This window comes from Papio anubis, chromosome 3, assembly GCF_008728515.1.
Source record: "Papio anubis isolate 15944 chromosome 3, Panubis1.0, whole genome shotgun sequence".
NCBI lineage: Eukaryota > Metazoa > Chordata > Mammalia > Primates > Cercopithecidae > Papio > Papio anubis.
Genome location: NC_044978.1, coordinates 17,306,937 through 17,326,746, shown reverse-complemented (window position 1 = coordinate 17,326,746; position 19,810 = coordinate 17,306,937). Strand labels below are relative to the sequence as shown.

The 19,810-nt window shown below is 34.5% G+C and overlaps 1 protein-coding gene across 2 annotated transcripts in view; it reads left to right on the top strand.

The window, feature by feature from the left end:
- Positions 1-19,810, top strand: part of GALNTL6 (polypeptide N-acetylgalactosaminyltransferase like 6) — a 1,207,198-nt gene that overhangs the window by 485,467 nt on the left and 701,921 nt on the right. For both annotated transcript variants that reach the window (XM_003899362.5, XM_003899363.4), the window contains one exon: positions 2,634-2,772. In XM_003899362.5, the coding sequence (XP_003899411.2) occupies positions 2,634-2,772 (139 nt within the window). The remainder of the gene's footprint in view (positions 1-2,633; positions 2,773-19,810) is intronic.

Sequence of the window (19,810 nt, the reverse complement as noted above, 5' to 3'; positions counted from 1 at the left end):
GATGCTCAATAACTAGCTGTTATAGACATGAAATTTCTCACTGATTTATTTTCCATTTAGGTTGAAAAGTAATAAGTGACATTTTCTCCTAAGAAATCAAACAGGGAAGCAAAGAAGAAGTTTTGTTTTTTGTTTTTGTTTTTGGCTTTTTAAGGCCAAATGTCATTTAAACATATTGTTTCTTTTCCTTTGATTGGAGAGGTTTTCAGTCTGCTTTGTGAGAATATAATTTCTTATCAATCCCCAGCCATTTGATCTTGGCGGTCAGCACTATTGAATTTAAGGGCAGTAGTAGTAAGAAACTAAGAAAAGAAAGATGCCTTTTTTCTGAGGAATCACTGATATGGAAACCAAATTTCCTAACAAAATCTTGAATTCTAGTAATACAAAATGAATAACATGTTTGTAAATCAAGGTTACTACAGTGAAAAATATAAAAATCTCTAAAGATTTTTAAAAAGTGTTTTTTAAACTTCCATATCTTATTAATGAATAAACACCTTGTTTTAAAGGGTACTAGAAATATTCTTTCTTAAATGATGAGTTATAAGTACATATTATTAGGCACTCAAACACATACACATACAAATACATATTAATTACTCAGCTTAAATCTGTAATACTTAACAATTGTATTAAAGTCAAGACCAGAGTAAATGCCTGTTACAAATTATTTATTGTTAACTATATAATTAGATAAGAAATTGTGAGTTATGAAGAAAGAGGAGGCAAAATATTATTATTTGAAATAAACATTGTGTATCTGTAAAACACTAGTTTTTAAAAATTATTTTAAAAATAGTTCAGTATGATGTCTGAATAAGAAGTATAAAAATATATAGTGTGTGCCATTTAGAAAAATGTAATGAAAGAAAGGATACTACACATAATGCAATGAAGATAAAACACATCTACAAAAATTTACCAAAAATTGCATAGGACTAAAAGAATGAAAATTGTATAAAATGCCACTGAGGTCCAAGGGCAGAACACTTGAAAAACAGCTGATACATATAAAAATATCAATTATATAAGAATGAACCAGAAAATCTAATGTAATCTGAAAAACAAAATCCAGAAAGGCCATTTTATTAAACAGTTCACACAGAAAAGTAAACATGTTATTAGTTGGAAAAAGAATACAGCAAGAAATGGCTTTGCATACATTAAAAGAGGTTACTACTATGATGTTTCCAGTGCAAGCATTGGCATAACAGTGAAATGCCATGGTAATTTTTAAATAAGCACGAGCAAGTGTACAAAATTTTGTATGTAGTGTTTTAAAGCAGGGAAGAAAAAGCAACTTACTCAATACTTTTTTTCTTTTTTTTAATGACAGAGTCTCATTCTGTCACGCATGCTGGAGTGCAGTGGCCCAGTCTTGGCTTACTGCAACCTCTGCCTTCTGTGTTCAAGCGATTTTCATTCCTCAGTCTCCCCAGTAGCTGGGATTACAAGTGTGTGCCACCACGCCTGGCTAATTCTTGTATTTTTAGTAGAGACAGCATTTCGCCAGGTTGGCCAGGCAGGTCTCAAACTCGGCCTCGGGTGATCAGCGTGCCTTGGCCTCCCAAAGTGCTGGAATTACAGACTTGAGCCACTGTGACCAACCTCAATAAATGGTATTTCTATAACTGTCTGAATTTTTGTTTTGAAAAAAATAAAAATTATATTTATCTCACTTCTCACACCAAAACATATTCCGGATGTTTCAAAAATTTTAATAGCTAAAATACAACTCTGAGTTTTTAAATGGATACTAAAAATGATATTGGACTAGGGAAGATCTTCTTTGTAAATATGTAAAATATAAAATGAGAAATTATAAAAGAAAAAATAAAATCTGGATTAAAAAATTAATTAGATTTAATAAAATAAAATATTTGCAGCATATATAATTAACAAAAATATAAAATAGTATGTAAAAAAACAAAAGTTGTTTTTAAAAATGCTTGAACAGTCATTTCACAGTGAAAGAAACACCAATGATAGAAATATAAGGAATTATTAATTCATAGTAATCAAGAAATGTCAAATTAAAATATGAGGAATATATATTTTACTGATGAAGTTGGAAATTTGCAATGTGTCTCAGGATGTGTCAAAACTCTTATAAGTACTTTAAAGATATCTCAGTAATTCCATTTCTAGGAATTTATGCTTCCCTTTCAAAAATGCGTAACTGTGAAAAGCAAAGATTTTCATTGTAATGGGAAAATTAGAAATAATAGTATGTTTTCAGTGAAATGGTGTAAATTGGAATACAATCAAATAACATCAAGTATTGGAAGTAAATGAAAAGTATACAATTATTCTGGAAAAAGTCAAATTACAAATCAGTATATGTATTAGAATCTGCATACAAATATTAATAAACATACACTAAAAATTTTGGCAGTGGTTCTGCAATGTGAGACTACACTTTCCACTTCTGTGTTGTTTGCTTTTTATATTGAGTATATTTCGTTTACTTAAAGGCAATTAAAATAAAATAATACAATAAAATCTTAGTACTAGCTCCTTCTGCAGAGCACAGCAATAGATAATGATACACATTCCAGTCTTCATATCTGTTCTAGAAGATAAAATGGCTTTTAGAGAGATGATAATCTCATTTTGTTTTCTCCTGCTAGGGAAAGGTGAACATGGGAAACCTTACCCCCTTACTGAAGAGGACCATGATGACTCAGCTTACAGGGAAAATGGTTTTAATATTTTCGTCAGCAACAATATTGCGCTAGAGAGGTCTCTGCCAGATATTCGTCATGCTAAGTGAGTATCAGCACATCAGTGATCAGGGTGGGTTTTTTTGGTTTGTTTGTTTTGTCCTTTGATTGTTTTTTTAAATGTGTATCGCTGTGAGATATGTAACCAAATATTTTATCCCAATAATTTTGATAAAACTCATATTGCATCATCTTAAATATACTTGACCTAAATTGGAGTAACCATTAAAATTTCAAAATAATTCTGAAAAATATTAAATACAAATTTTTGTTGATTGTGTTAACTCATTAAAATGAAATATTTTAAGACAATATCCATACTTTAAACTTTTGATCATGTAAATTACAAAGCAAATATTTTTTCCTGGTTATTAGAGCTACCAGAACTGTCTACATGTGCATGTCTTCTATGAACTTAATTCTCACCCCAGACAGATTTAGTGCCATGGTTGTTGCATTTTCATAAAGAATACCCTAAATGAATGCATCCATAATCCAAAAGTAATAAGTAATGAGGCCGGGCGTGGTGACTCAAGCCTGTAATCCCAGCACTTTGGGAGGCCGAGACGGGTGGATCACGAGGTCAGGAGCTCGAGACCGTCCTGGCTAACCTGGTGAAACCCCGTCTCTACTAAAAAATACAAAAAAAAAAAAAAAAACTAGCCGGCGAGGTGGCGGGCGCCTGTAGTCCCAGCTACTTGGGAGGCTGAGGAATGAGAATGGCATAAACCCGGGAGGCGGAGCTTGAAGTGAGCTGAGATCTGGCCACTGCACTACAGCCTGGGCAACAGAGCGAGACTCCATCTCAAAAAAAAAAAAAAGTACTGATTGTTGGTTCAATTTCCTGTCACTTTCTGAACTTGATCTAAAGTAGCTTGTCTATTGACAGGGAGTTCAGTTTGTATTGAATTGTAACTGCATATTATAGTTTACATTATAGTACTATATATATTTACCCAAAATCCATCTTTTCTCTACCCACCCCCATCTACCTCTAACATCACTTACTGTACTTTTCATTTTACTGTGTTATCGTTTATCTGATAGCATAAACAATGCCAAAGGATACCAAGAATATGGAAAGTGATAAAAATTTGGAATGTGGTATTGGCACATGTATCTGATAAATCTATCTAACTGTTCTAATACAGCTATCCTTCCACCCACAACAACCCAACAAGTTTCCTTTGGAAACCCTGGTGTGAGAAAGAGAAAAGGAAAAAAAAACCAGGGCAACTAATTAAAATAAGAATTAGAAATCTAAGTTAAACCAGTAATTTAAAGCAAATAAAACTTCTTAACTTTGTGCAAAGATAATTGACCCTTTAGAAAAATATCAGTACATTATGGTTTGAAAAACTATTTTCTAGTTGCCATTTTGTATCTTTAGAAATTTATTTAAAATTATGAAGTAATTACTGTTTTTCTCCTCATGTTTTATATGAAGTTGCATTTCCCAATATAGTTAAACAGAGGACTAATGTGAAGAACAAATCATTTTTTTCCTAAATTGAGTGTTTTATATATTGACGCAGGCCTTTCAACCAGCCAAATTATCCCCAGGTTACCTGAAATTATCTACAGTAATTCTCACTGACCAAGAACATTTCTAGTTATGAGAAATTTTAATACCTAATTGCACATAATCAAAGATGCATTAAATTGCATTGTTGGCATAATAAATATGCTAAGAGAATAATTTCTATCTATCCAGTTCCTCCCTGCCCCCACACTTCGGAGTTGCCCAGGCTGGAGTGCAGTGGCATGATCTCAGCTCACTGCAAGCTCTGCCTCCTGGATTCACACCATTCTCCTGCCTCAGCCTCTTCAGTAGCTGGGACTACAGTGGTCCGCCACCATGTCTAGCTAATTTTTTGTATTTTTAGTAGAGACGGGGTTTCACCATGTTAGCCAGGATGGTCTCGATCTCCTGGCCTTGTGATCTACCCGCCTCAGCCTCTCAAAGTGCTGGGATTACAGGCATGAGCCACTGCACCTGGCCCCCACCCCCACACTTCTAATCTCAATCTCTTAAAGTGTATTCAAGTAGAAATAATGACAAGTTTAGAAACAGTGCAGAAAATCACTGAAGTCAAAAGAAGGCAGTTATTCCCATTCTTCTCAAAGACTATTTTTATTGTGGTCACCATCTTTTAAGGAAAGATCTTCTCATGTAGTAAGAAAAAAAACAAAAAAATATGAAAACAAACAAACAACAACAACAACAAAAACCTTGAGAGAGTTTGAAATGGATAAAAAGAAAGTGTTAAGCCTGATACTACCAAGAATAAGGTTGATTTTGGTGAGGTCAGTATTTGACTCTTAGCAATGCTGGAAGAGGAGTCTGATGTCACCTCTGATTTTGCCAGTGCTCCACCTGCAGGAAACGGAGAGCCAAAGAATGTCTTACAGGTTCCCATTGTTTAAAGTATTATGCTTTTGATTTCATCTGTGCTTCACCAAAGGCAGGTACATTTATCCACAAGAGTATGCAGCTCTGTGTAAGTGCTCTTTGAAATTATAAGATCAACTTGTGACATATTTCAGTATTATCTGTTTAACTAGGCTGAAAGTGATGGACCATAGCGTTTTTATATTGACACAATCTATAGAACAGAATGCAAACTTTGTATGACTTTTAAAATAAAACATAACAGTTCTAAGAAACTTTTCCTTTTCAGTAAGCCAACTGAAACTACAGTCTCAGAGTGCTAGCAGGGAAGAGTTTATTTTTCTTTATTCTAGGATTTTGCAATGGAAGATATGGGGACTCCTATCTTGACATTTAACTGAACTCGAACTTATTCTAAAGCATACAAGCCGGACTTATGCTGTGTGATAAACTATGTTGGCCACTCCCTGTATATTTAAGTGCTCTGCACTCTTTCATATTCTCATATTTAGTTTTAAAAAATCATGGTTTTATATGTTTTGATATGTAGTGCACATTCTAGTTCACTATGAAGAATATTTAAGACAAGTTATTTCAGAAATCCTAATGCATAGGTATTTTTTAAAGAAATTTCCTGATTCATTTCTTCTTCACTAGTATAAAAATAAACTGCTTTTTTGGCTTTATTATTTCCAAATCAGCACTAGATATCCTTAATTACAAGCCATAGATGAAAGACAGTATATTGGCATGTGTGCAATAACTTGATCAGTATTGGGGGAAACCCCATCCCCGATATTTAATGTGGGTTCTTTTCTATTTCCCTAAGCATTGACTGGTCTGAGAAATAAAGGGAAAGAGTACAAAAGAGAGAAATTTTAAAGCTGGGTGTCCGGGGGAGACATCACATGTCCGCAGGTTCCGTGATGCTCCCTGAGTCGTAAAACCAGCAAGTTTTTATTAGTGATTTTCAAAAGGGGAGGGAGTGTACGAATAGGGTGTGGGTCACAGAGATCACATGCTTCACAAGGTAATAAAGTGTCACAAAGCAAATGGAGGCAGAGCAAGATCAAAAGACCACAGGACAGGGCGAAATTAAAATTGCTAATGAAGTTTCGGGCATGCATTGTCATTGATAACATCTTATCAGGAGACAGGGTTTGAGAGCAGACAACCTGTCTGACCAAAATTTATTAGGCAGGAATTTCCATGTCCTAATAAGCCTGGGAGCGCTACAGGAGACCGGGGCTTATATCATCCCTTCGGCTTTGACCGTAAAAGATGGCCGCCCCCACGGGGGCCGTTCATAGACCTACCCTCAGGGGTGCATTCTCTTTCTCAGGGATGTTCCTTGCTGAGAAAAAGAATTCAGCGATATTTCTGCTATTTGCTTTTGAAAGAAGAGAAATATGGCTCTGTTCCACCCGGCTCACTGGCAGTCAGAGTCCAAGGCCATCTCCCTTGTTCCCTGAACATTGCTGTTATCCTGTTCCTTTTTTCAAGGCGCCAGATTTCATATTGTTCAAGCACACATGCTCTACCAACAATTTTGCAGTTAATGCAATCATCACAGGGTCCTGAGGCAACATAGATCCTCCTCAGTTTACGAAAATGATGGGAAGTAAAGAAGAGATTAAAGTAAAGAAGAAGAGATTAAAGTAAAGACAGGCATAGGAAATAGCAAGGGTATCGATTGTGGAAGTAATAAGCATCCATGAAATCTTCACAATTTATGTTCAGAGATTTCAGTAAAGAGAGGTGTAAGAAATCATAAAAGTATTAATTTGGGGAACTAATACGTGTCCATGAAATCTTCACAATTTATGTTCTTCTGCCATGGCTTCAGCCAGTCCCTCCATTTGGGGTCCCTGACTTCCCGCAACAGATCAGTCTTACTTTTATCCAAAAAATAAATTTCAAGCTTTTCACTTTTGTTTTTAATTTTTTTTATATTTCTTCCAAATGCTCTTAACATCTCTCTATCTTACAAATTGTTTCAGCTTCTTACACTATCTATGCTTTGGTATGTACAATTTTTTAATCTTTTTTTATATACACCTAGCCCTACACTTTTGGTTGAATTTGTATTTGTATTTGTATTTTTTTTTGAGACAGAGTTTCACTCTTGTTGCCCAGGCTAGAATGTCACGGCACAATCTCAGCTCACTGCAACCTCTGCCTCTGGGGTTCAAGCAATTCTCCTGCCTCAGCCTCTCAAGTAGGTGGGATTACAGGCATGCACCACCACGCCTGGCTAATTTTGTACTTTTAGTAGAGACAGGGTTTCTCCATGTTGGTCAGGCTGGTCTCAAACTCCCAACCTCAATCTGCCTGCCTTGGCATCCCAAAGTGCTGGGGTTATAGGCATGAGCCACTGTGCCTGACCCTGGTTGATTTTTATACATATTTTTGAGCACATACTTGATATATTTTAAATATTCACTCCCTTCCTCTGTTAGTGCCAAGTCATGTCTGTATCCATAGTGCCTGTGATCAGCCTGAATCTCTCTTTAGAACATCTTATTTTAAATATTGTATTAAATATTTTATTTAATACACTGTTGATAAGAATTTTAAAATGAGCACTTCTGTATGACAAATGTCCAGTCAATGGATATCTCGGTGGCCTGGTTTTGTTTTGCCACACTTTAAGCTTTTCTCCACTTGTATATTGATTTTGCCATGTCTTTGTATTTAGTCGTCTCCCTGAGATGTCACATATATGCTTTGCATGCTATGGAGCACCTTATTTAACTTATAGTTCAGGATGGGAGACATAAGACATCTATTTGAAATATACATATAACACAGGGAAATAGAAAACTATGTAAGAATGGTCTATATAGAAAAGAAACTCTAATAAATTTGTGCATGAATATGTTGTTGCTAAGATAAAATTGAAGAATTTTTAAGCAAGTGTTATTCCCTGGATATGGAAAAATTCATCAAAAGTTATCACAAATACCCTGTAAGCATGATACAATTAATGTAATTAATGTGGGTAAGAAAAATTCGTATCTATGAAAAAAGCAATAATTGAGATAAAGAGATAGAAGAACCATTCTAATAGGAGAGTTGAGGTAGGTTTCACGGCAATTTTGGGTAAATGCATCTTTGATATGAGTTTCATTTTTCTTTTGGCTGTTATAAAAGTTTATGTGTTTATATAGATAAATATTTATGCACATACATGTTACCCGAGATAGACTTCTAAGGTGGCTGATTAGCTGAGATATTTTAAAATTAATGTAGATTCACTTTGTATTGTGACTTTTTTTCATTTTTTTATATCACTAATATTGCCCAGGTAGAAATAGTTTTAGCTTCATGGCTTTGACAATAAATGGAGTATGAGGTATCACAGAGTGTTCTCTCAACACTCAGTACTCCACTGATTGTCAAAGCCATGAAGCTAAAACTATTTCTGTCGAAGAGAATCTTTACAACCTCTTGGATTATATGATTGTTTTCAGTAGGGCTGTGGTTATATCAGACTAATGTAGCCCTGTTTCCTGTAGTTTCAGAACCATTTGAGAGATGGCCCTAGAAATGATTTGCTATGAAAACATTCTCTTTATTATTGTTGAAATTCAATTGGTGAGCATGGTTTAGATATAGGCCAAGTATTATACTCAATAGTGAAGTGCAGAATGAGGCACATTCAGTCTTCAAGTCACAGACATAGCTGGATAACATAAGCGAAATTGTCACGCTTAAGTCATGGATGGCAGAATAAGATGACTGATCTCTGCAGGCAAGCAGGTTCCAAAGCAGAAAAAAATGAAGACAGAGCTGGCCAACTGCAGTAAGCTTTGTAACCCAAACTCACAAATCTCTTTCTCCTGGAAAGAAACTCTGAAAAGGTGGAGAAAGGCCAGGTGTGTTTGTCTAATGACTGTCCTGCCACATGGGCACATCTGTAGAGAAAAGGAGTCTCCTCCTGTGATAAATAGTATACACTTACCCCATACTTACATGAAGTACTTACAAAGTAAGCACTATAGGCTATTTTTCAACATATACAGACTTTTGAGCAAACTCTTGATTTTTCAGTGCCTTATATTCTAAATACTCCTGCCTTCCATGAAGTATATTGAATAATGATTCTAATATATTGTCTTGCATGACTTGCATTGTGATGCTGAACAAGTCAAATGGCAATTTTGAATGTTTATGTGCTCATTTCCATAAACAGGGATGCAAGTTTCTTCAGGTTCCTCACTATGTACTAAGATTATTAAAATTGGGATGAGGTTTACCAAATCAGCGATAGCAATGATCTATTCAGTTGTTTCTTTGTCTTCTGATAATGATCTTTCTGATTCCTTTTTTTTATTTTCCAGTCATATCATGGAGATGTAAAATATAAGGAGACCTAGTGTATTCTAATTTCAAAATTTAAATTGTAAATACTTAGATTTTATGAGTCAATTCTGAGTTTGTTAGGAAGAATAAATATGTATTCAATTTCTTTCAAATAAGATTTAGTAAATATACTATGAATAGTTTTTATTTTATTTTTATGCATAATGGAAAAACGTAATCCATTTTGACTCTTGTCTATGTAATTCTAGAACTTATTGGCAAACATATTTGAGTTTAACCATCCAAAAATGTGCAAGAATAATTTTTTATATTTCTCAATTTCAAAAGCCACATAAAAAATGAATAGCACTGGTTGATTGCCTTTTCCATTTTTATTATGACATCCTTGTGAACTTGATTAAGTACCTTCATTCAACAAGTTTACAAGTGAATTCAGAAGCAAAATAAGCTAAAATGACTGTTCATGCACTCCAATTAGGTGTGAATGTTGCCACAGAGACAGAGATGGGAAATGTATCCTTTAAATCAAACTCTATTCCAGCCTAGGGTACATCTAAATATTACTTAAAAAATAAAGCAATTAAATGATAAGCAGCAGATTGAAAGAAGGAATGGCTACAATCAGGTAGAAACCATCTTTCAAAACTGTTGTTTAAGTGAGTACCCTTCAATATTTTTTGAAAACCAATTGTATGCACAGTAATACAGACATTAGTACATAAGTTCTAAGGGTCATTACAGAAAGCCATAATTAAATAACAACAAAAATTTAGATATACCTCTCATTCTTGACTAAAGCCTGAAAGAGACAAAAGATGTTTATCACTGTAACTAAGAGGTGTGTCCCTAGTGAAACAAAAATCTTCCTTTGAGAGATAACAGTTTAAGACTTGTCAGACATTAAGCTTTTGGAGTGACTGACAGACCACGAGGCTGGATCTTTGAAAGGCTGAATGAGGCTGGGCGCCATGGCTCATGCCCGTAATCCCAGCACTTTGGCAGGCCGAGGCTGGTGGATCACGAGGTCAGGGATTCGAGACCAGCCTGGCCAACATGGTGAAACCCCATCTCTACTAAAAATAGAAAAAATTAGCTGGGTGTGGTGGCGGGTGCCTGTAATTCCAGCTACTCTGGAGGCTGAGGCAGGAGAATCACTTGAACCCAGCAGGCGGAAGTTGCTGTGAGCCGAGATTGCACCATTGCACTCTGGCCTGGGCAACAAGAGTGAAACTCCATCCCCCCCAAAACAACAACAACAACAACAACAACAAAAACAACAAAAAAAGAAAGGCTGAATGAGGACAAGGATAAGGGAACTGCAGTCTAAAAGGATAACAATGGGAAAATAGTGCACATACAAAAAAAAATATGAAAATAAACTGTGGCTGCTTCAAAATCGTGTGTTGAATATCAAAGAATATCCTTTATAACCTTATGATAAGTATCAAATAAATAAAACCAAAAGTGTAGGTTTGAGAAATAGATTCATAATTTTAACTCTTTAAAGAAAAAAAATCTGAAAATTTGATGTAATCTTATACATTGCTCTGTAAGGTTTATCTAGCAACTGTATTTCTAAATTTTACCCTTCCTCTTTTTACTCCTACCCACAGAAGTTTACTGAAATGAGAGACAGTGATTTAAGATTTTAGGTTATATATAATAAAGAATGAGTCTATAAGAAAATTCTGCTGTTTTAAAGAGAATGCTGGAGCTTCTTTTCCAAATCAGCAAGCCATGTAATCTTAAACTATTGTCAAAGTAATCACTAGCACTTAGATTGTGATGCCAAACAATGGCATTAATAAATGTGATTTCGGCAAAAGGATAATCTGTAAATCTCATGCTCATTCAAATTAAAAAATTAAGGTAGATATATCACGTATTCTCTTGAACTTAATCGTTAAACAGAATTGGTTGAACCATCAATGTGCATGTTACCATAGTACAGAGGAAATCATTTAAATTTTTAATAAATTTATATCATTTATAAAGATTCTTGATTTGAATATTTTAAATGTGCACTTAAAAACTATTAATTTCATTCTCAAATATTCACAGATAATTGTACTTGATTTTACAAAAGAAAAATTTATCTATAAATTTTATCTTAAATGGTTATCTTAAAACATACTTTATCAAGATTAGAAATCCTGATAAGTATTTTTCAATAACCAATGTGCTCTTACCCAAAGCACATTTTTAGTTATCTGACAATTATTTATTAAGCATATGAGTGACAGGCACTTAGATGAGTTTATAAAGAAGTCATCCAAAGGTTGACTCTGGCATGTCAGCATAAGGTACTCCCCTGACTTGCTCCCTGATGAAGTTGGTGAAAATTATTTCTTTAGAAATATGTAAGTCTCTGGAAATGGTCCTAAAGGCAAATAGAAAGGGAATAAACATCTATTCAAGACAATTTATGAAAATTTGGTAAGAAAGTAATTTGTGGTATCTGAAAGAAGAGGACCACTCTATCCTTCTCTCCCAACTCAGCAAGTCAGAGACACTACTTCAGACAGACGCAACCAAGAACACAGGGCTTTCTACTGGCCTCACTCTGAATCCAAGAGCCATTTACCTAGGAGGAGCAGGACTTCAGTATCTCTCACCCTGCTCCTAGTTTCCTGTTACTAAGAGAAAGCCTTGGGTAATCACAGTACAGAGGTGGGCATCTCTTCTTCCTCTTAGCCACCACACATGAAACAGAGGCTCTACGTCCGGTATAGCATGCTGAGAATATTTCAGGCCCTTATTATATTTTGCGCAGTTTGTGATGTGGTGGTTTCACGTGAGTGATGCAAGCAGAGACGTTCTCAGGCTACTGGTCCCCTCTCCCTGAGTGCTCACTTTCTAGAGCAGGGTGTCCTTCCAGGCATCTTGGCCTTGTCTCTACCCTTATCTCCAGAGCTTTGCTTCAGAGATTTTGCCTGAGAGAAAAGCAAGGCACAGAACATATAGCACCAAATATCTTCCCAAAGAAACTGACTTCTTTGCAACATTGCATAGAGAAGTTCAAATCTAAGGTCACTCTGAAAAACAGCAGAGACTGTGATGAAAAGTAATTGGACGGTGGTGGTTTGTATATTTATGAAGACACAGCCTAGACTGTAGGCCAGCCATTCTGCAATGGAGAAATAAAGAATGAGAGACTTGGGAGGATGCCTTCTAGTGTCAGAACAAATATCACAGAGAGACTTCAAAAACTAACCCTTGAAATGAACCACAAATGGAATAGATTAGTGTGTAGAACAATTTATATCCTAGGGGATTGTTAAAAACAAGAAAGCAATCAACCAGCAATTAGTGGTATTTAACAGTGGGATGTGGTCAGGAAAGAGAGAAAGAAATCCCTGTGAATACTGCTGTCATCTCAGGCTGAATGTGGGCGTTCCCAAAGCCACAACTCCCCGAGGAGCCACACAGGAGACTTAACCATGTGATGAAAAGAAACAGACTTCACCAAAATACAGTGGTTTTCTTTTGTGATTTCACTTTTTGAGGCTTTATTTATCTGTGGTCAATCATAGTCAAAAAATAAGTGAGTACAGTACAATAAAGTATTTGGAGAGAGAGTGAGACCATATTAACAAAATTTTTATTACAGTATATTGTTATAATTGTTTGATTTTATTATTAGTTATTGTTGTTAATCCTTTCCTCTGCCAAATTTATAAATTAAATGTTATCATAGGTGTGTATGTACTGGAAAATAATAATAAATATAGAGTTAGGTACTATCTGCAGTTTTAGGCTTCTACTAAGGGTTGTAGAACATATCCCCCATGGATGTAGGGGTTGGGTGGTGGGGGCTACTGTAGTCAAGCCAGTTACTAAAAAAAAAAAAAAAACAAGCAAATAACAATAACAAGTCCAAGTGGGAGGTAGAATAATCAGTACTTAGAGTTGCTAAAATATATCATCTGAAATATCCTGTTACCAACAACAACTTATAAGTCATGCAAAGAATCAGTAAAGTGTGACCCCCCAAAATAATAAAAATGCAGGTAATACAAACTCTTTGTGAGAGAAATCAGAGATTAAATATAACAGAAAAAGACTCCAAACTAGCCATCATCAATACCTCCACTGAACTAAAGGAAACATAATAAAAGAAACAAAGAAAGGTATTATGATAATGTTTCATTCAATAGACAACATAAATAAAGAGAGAAATTAGAAAACAACAAAAAAGACCAAACAAAACTTCTAGAGTTGAAGGCTGCAATAGCTAAAATAAAAAGTTATTTTGAGTGGCTTAAGAGAAGATTGCAACTGATGGAAGAAATATCAATGTTACAGTAAGTAGTCAGGCAGACATGAGCAGGGCAGGAGAGGGTCCCCCATCACCAGAAATGTCAGGCAACCATCAGGTGATGGTCAGGCAGTTATTAAACTGGCTTTCTAAGATAAGAATTGGTCACAGCTGGCACCAGGGAAAGGCAGTCTTCTAATAGAGAGAAACATATGAAACTGGTGATCAGCAGCTTCCTGATAAGATCTCAGGAGCTGGGCAAGTGAACTCAAGCCATGCACACAAAGAGGCAAAATGGTGGAGTTTAACTGGTATATGACCCTCTAGGAACATTCATATTGGTAAGAGAAGAATGCCTCAAGTGAGCATTCGTACAACTCCAGTAAACACACTGCATGCAGACAGCCCACCCAAGGGAAGAATCAGGGGAGAAGTCATGCAAGACCCTAGAAACATGCCAACATATGAAACCCCAAGTCAAAAGGTCAAACTCTGTACTTGATCACTCAAGTCATGCACTTGGCCCTCTTCCATGTGTAGGTCACTTCTATTCATGCCTGCTCTAAAGCTTTTTAATGAACTTTTGCTTCTGCTCTAAAACTTGCCTTGGTCTTTCATTCTACCTTACGCCCCCTCGGTCGAATTCTTTCTTCTGAGGAGGTAAGAATTAAGGTTGCCACAGACCCATACAGATTCACCACCTATAACACCAACATTGAAGACAAATAGAGATTATGGAATATGAATGTATGAATTCCTTCTCACATTACTATGAGGAACTACCTGAGACTGGGTAATTTATAAGGAAAAAAGTTTAAGTTAACTCATGGTTCTGCAGGCTGTACAGGAAGCATGGCTGGAGAAGCCTCAGGAAACTTACAATCACAGCAGAAGGGGAAGTAGGCACTTTCTTCACATGGTAGAGCAGGAGAGAGAGTGTGAAGGTGGAGGGGCTACACACATTTAAACAACCAGATCTCATGAGAATTCTATGAGATAGCACTAGAGGGATGGTGCAAAACCATTAAAAACCACCCCCATAATCCAGTCACCTCCCACCAGGCCCCACCTTCAACATTAGAAATTATAATTCTACATGAGATTTGGGTGGGGACACAGTGCCAAACCATATCAATGGAGAATAAGAAGAAAAAAGAATGAAGAAAAATAAACACAGACTCAGATAAATGCAGGACAACATCAAGCAAACCAACATGAATATAAGGGGCATTTCTGAAGGATGGGAGATGAGTTAGTAGTAGAAAAAATATTCTGAAAAATAATGGCAGAAATATTTTCAAATTTATTTAAAAAGCAACAACCTACATATCCATAATATTTCTGCCATGCTTCATGAATACGTGGCTGCAGGAACACAACAAATTATTTCATCCTTCAGTAAAGACATAAAATATCATAATACATAACATTTTAATTAGATTAGTAAATAAAATGTCGATTTACAAAATAGGTTTCTATAGAGTAAGTGAGCAAACAAAAGGATAACTGCATGGATAAATAAATAGTAATGACCCCCTCATTCAAACATGCTCACATATACTTGGTAGTCCAGACTAATTTTTCAGACCTGTCAAAAGCAAAATAAATTACTAGATATCACTGCCTTATCAAAGGTAACTGACATGGGCAAGATTAGAATAGAAAAACAGTGTGACTAAAACCAGCCATTGAAAATTGAATACGTTGACATGAACACAATTACTATGTAAATTGGTGCTTGGAAATGATTTATACGGATATGCTTTATAGCATGTTTGTCACTACCCAGGTGCCAAGTTGACATTTTATTCTTCTATTGAGAATGGAAAGAGACAACCTTAACTGAACCAAAATAGTTTTGCAAGAAATCATGCAATGACAAAAGATTGAAAGAAAATAAAGAAATTTCCTATCTTTCTGAACATTTCAGACCCTTTATATAGATTTTTAAATAATTGGTTTGCTAACTATAGTATTAGCTATTCTGATAATTTTGCTTAGGAAATCTGTATTTCACAGAACTGAACTACCTGAACTGCCATCTATCATTAAAGCCACGTTACAAGGCTTGTAGTAGACTAGTAGGCAATAAATTAACCAATTAATAAACTAGTATAGAGTCTAAGTTGCTGGCACTGTTACTTATAAAGGTGTCTAAAACATCATTTTTGCTCTAGCCATGAGGTCAAACAAATTGTAGTATTTTGAATCCTTTTCCCTTCCACACAGACCCTAATAAAACTGACTGGAAATGAGTTGACACTCCATCACTATTTCGGGGAATTCCTTTGATTATTCCAAAATGGCACAAAATCATAAACATTTAGACTATGAGCCCTAAAGGCGTCTCAGAATATATCTTTCGGCCTGTTTATTATGATTGTTTTTATGCGACAATATGTTAACTCATTTACCATTATATGAGAAATGTTCCAAATGTCATATTTTACATATGTGTATATATATTCATTTTAATCTGAAATATGTTAATATAATTAAGAGATCCTTAAAAATATACTATCATTTCATTTTTCAGATTATATTATCAGTTAAAGTATGTTGAACAATATGATAGAGTCAGATGCCAATGTTACTTGAACAAACTTATTAATGAATATTAAGAATATATTTGAAACTAATCATGTAGATGGAAAGTATTTTCTGATATTACTTTAAAAGGAATAAAAGAAATAAAATCACTTAATTTTGAGGGCTCTAAGAATGATGACTTTAAATACTAAAGTTAAATTTTCCTTTATGAAAGGGCAGTTTTCTATAAACACGTATTTTGGAAAATTTAATAATTCTCTCAGTAATTGACTAAAAAAGACCAAAAAATTAAGTTGGAATATAGGAGATTTAAACAAAATCACCAAAAAAGGCTTAATTTATGTTTATTTACATTTATTAACCACTGTATTAAATAATTGCATAATAAACATTTTTTTAATGTACATGGAATATTTACGAAAATAGAACATACACCAGTATATAAACAACTCTCAATAAATTTCAGTGGATTGAAGTAACAGAGTATTTTCTTTGACCAAACTTCTATTAAATTATTAATCAATAAAAATAATATATTTATAAATATGCAAATATTTAGAAATTAATAGCATTTATAAAGGACTCATGAATCAAATATAAAACTAGATAACTTAGAAAATATTTCAAATCAAATGATAGTGAACATACATCCCAAAATTTGTTAATGTGCTTTACATATAAAGTGTTCCTTATTGGTAAATGTGTTTAAATGTTTAAATTTGTAAAGAAACTTTCATTTAGTTAAAGTAAGTATAAAGAAGGAAATAAATCAATGACTTGGTCAAAAAGAATAAAAATAATCATTCAAAATGTAATGCTTTGAACAGATTAAATTTCTAAATCCCAAGAGGTATTTCTAAGAAAAAAAAAGAGAACAATACTTATTATTATCAATTATGAAACAACAGACACCAGTAAACTTTCAACAAGTATTTAACTTACAATGAAGGAATATTATAACCATCATGCCAGTACATTTGACACTTAGATAAAATATAAAATTTTATTTAAATACCAACTGATGCTGTCACAAAATGAAGCAGAAAACTCAAATATCTGTAGAACTATAAAACATTAAATTTGTAGTTAAGAGACTACCAGTCAGGTTCTGATTTCTGGGTAAGGTGGAAGAAACACGTGCCTCTCTCACTCTCGTTGAACTCAAATGTAAAATCTAGGCAGAGGTGTGGCCTAGCTAATTGAAAATACTGGAAAAAATAAATAGCAACAGGTGGAGAAGGAAAAGACATGAGAATTCAAAGTAGCAGTGAAATGATACTGTGAGCCTCAGTTCCTTAAAATAATGTTTGGCAGTTAAAGCAAAACAACATTTCCTGTAATTTTCAAAGTACAGAAATATATGAGACAACTGTCACTTAGGGGAGTATAAAGGAATCTATATGGTAATATAATTTCAATGATCGAAGTGAAATGGTAAACTATTCATTTTAAATACACTGGAAAAATGAAGTATATATTCTTTATTTCCTGGAACAATCACTAAAATATTATTCAAAGATATAATTAAAATCACATTGGATTCATATAAATGGAATACTAAAAAATTTCAATCTTTCTGACAGATATTAGGTGAAATCTCAATGTGATTTTCATTTGGATTATACTAATTAGAGATGTTGAGCATTTATTAATATGCCAGTTGGCCACTTGTATATCTTCTTTCAAGAAATGTTTAAGTAATTATCTCATATTTAAAAATCAGTGTATTTTATTTTTTTAATATTTACTATTTTTTAATTTGTAAAAATTTATAGGATATATGAGAAATCTTGCTACAAATATATATAAGACATAATTATCTAGTCAGAGTGTCCATAGTGTCCGTCACTTGAGTGCAATACATTTTTAAGTATAGGCACCCTACTCTGCTATCAAGCATTGAATTTATTTCTTCTATCTTACTTTATGTTTTTATCTTTTAACCCAGTTCTTTTCATCATCCCTCCTACCTTGGCCCCCAGCTGACTCTTCCTAGTCTTTGTTATCTACTTTACACTCTCTATTTCCATGTAAGCAAGATTTTGTTTGTTTGTTTGTTTTTACCTCCCACATACAAGCTAGAACAAGTGACATTTGTCTTTTGTGTCTACCTTACTTTAATTAAGATAATGATCTTCGGTTTTGTCTGTGTTTGTGCAAATGACATGATTTTATTTTTTTCTGGCTGAAAAATATTTCATTGTGTATATATACTATATTTTCTTTATCCAGTCATTTGCTCATGAACACTTTGCTTGATTCAATATCTTTGCTATTGTAAAGAGTGCTACAATAAACATGTGAGTCCAAGTATCTTTTTCATGTGTTGATTTCTTTTCCATTGGGAAGATACCCAGCAGTTGTATTAGATCAAATGGTAATTCTGTTTTTAATTTTTTGAGAAATCTTCATACTGTTTTCCATGCTGACTATACTAGTTTACACTCCCGCCAACAGTGTACAAAAGTTGCCTTTTCTCTGCGTGCTTGCCAGCATCTGTTATTTATTGTCTTTTTAATAATCACCATTCTAACTGGGATAAGTTGTTATCTCATTGTGGTTTTGAGTTGTATTTCTCTGATAATTAATGATTGAGCCTCTCTTTATATACCACTTGGTCATTTGTATGTCTTCGTCTTATAAATGTACATTGATGGCCAGGCGCGGTGGCTCACACCTGTAATCCCAGCACTTTGGGAAGCCAAGACGGGCGGATCACCTGAGGTCGGGAGTTCTAAACCAGCCTGACCCACATGGAGAAACCTTGTCTCTACTAAAAATACAAAATTAGCTGGGCATGGTGTTGCATGCCTGTAATCCCAGCTACTCGGGAGGCTGAGGCAGGGGAATCGCTTGAACATGGGAGATGGAGGTTGCAGTGAGCTGAGATCGTGCAATTGCACTCCAGCCTGAGTGACAAGAGTGAAACTCTGTCTCAAAAATAAATAAATAAATAAAAAATAAAAACAAATTTAAAAAACCCGAGTATTAGTAATGTCCTTTGCCACATTTTAATATTGTTGTTTTCTTTCTGTTGAAGTTCATACATATTCTTGCTATTAGTCTCCTTTTGGATGAATAGTCTGCAAAAAAATTCCTCCCATTAAGCAGCTTGTCTCTTTTTCTGTTAATTGTTTTCATTTTCATTGCTGTGTGGAAAATTTGTGATTTAATATAGTCCCTCTTGTCTATTCTTGGTTTTGTTGTCTATGCTTTTGAGGTCTTAGTCATAAATTGTTTGCCTAAACCAACATCCAGGGGAGTTTTCCCAATGTTTTCTTCTAATATGTTTCCTTTTCCCAATGTAAGTTCTTGTCAACTATACATTGGTTACTGCACTTTACTATACTATACTATGCTATGCTAACCTATCCTATCCTATCCTATCCTATCCTATCCTATCCTATCCTATCCTATCCTATCCTATCCTATCCTATCCTGTCCCTGTCCTGTCATATTACCTTCTGTCCTGTCCTGTACTGCTTCTATACTACTATACTATACTATACTATACTATACTATACTATACTATACTATACTATACTATACTATACTACC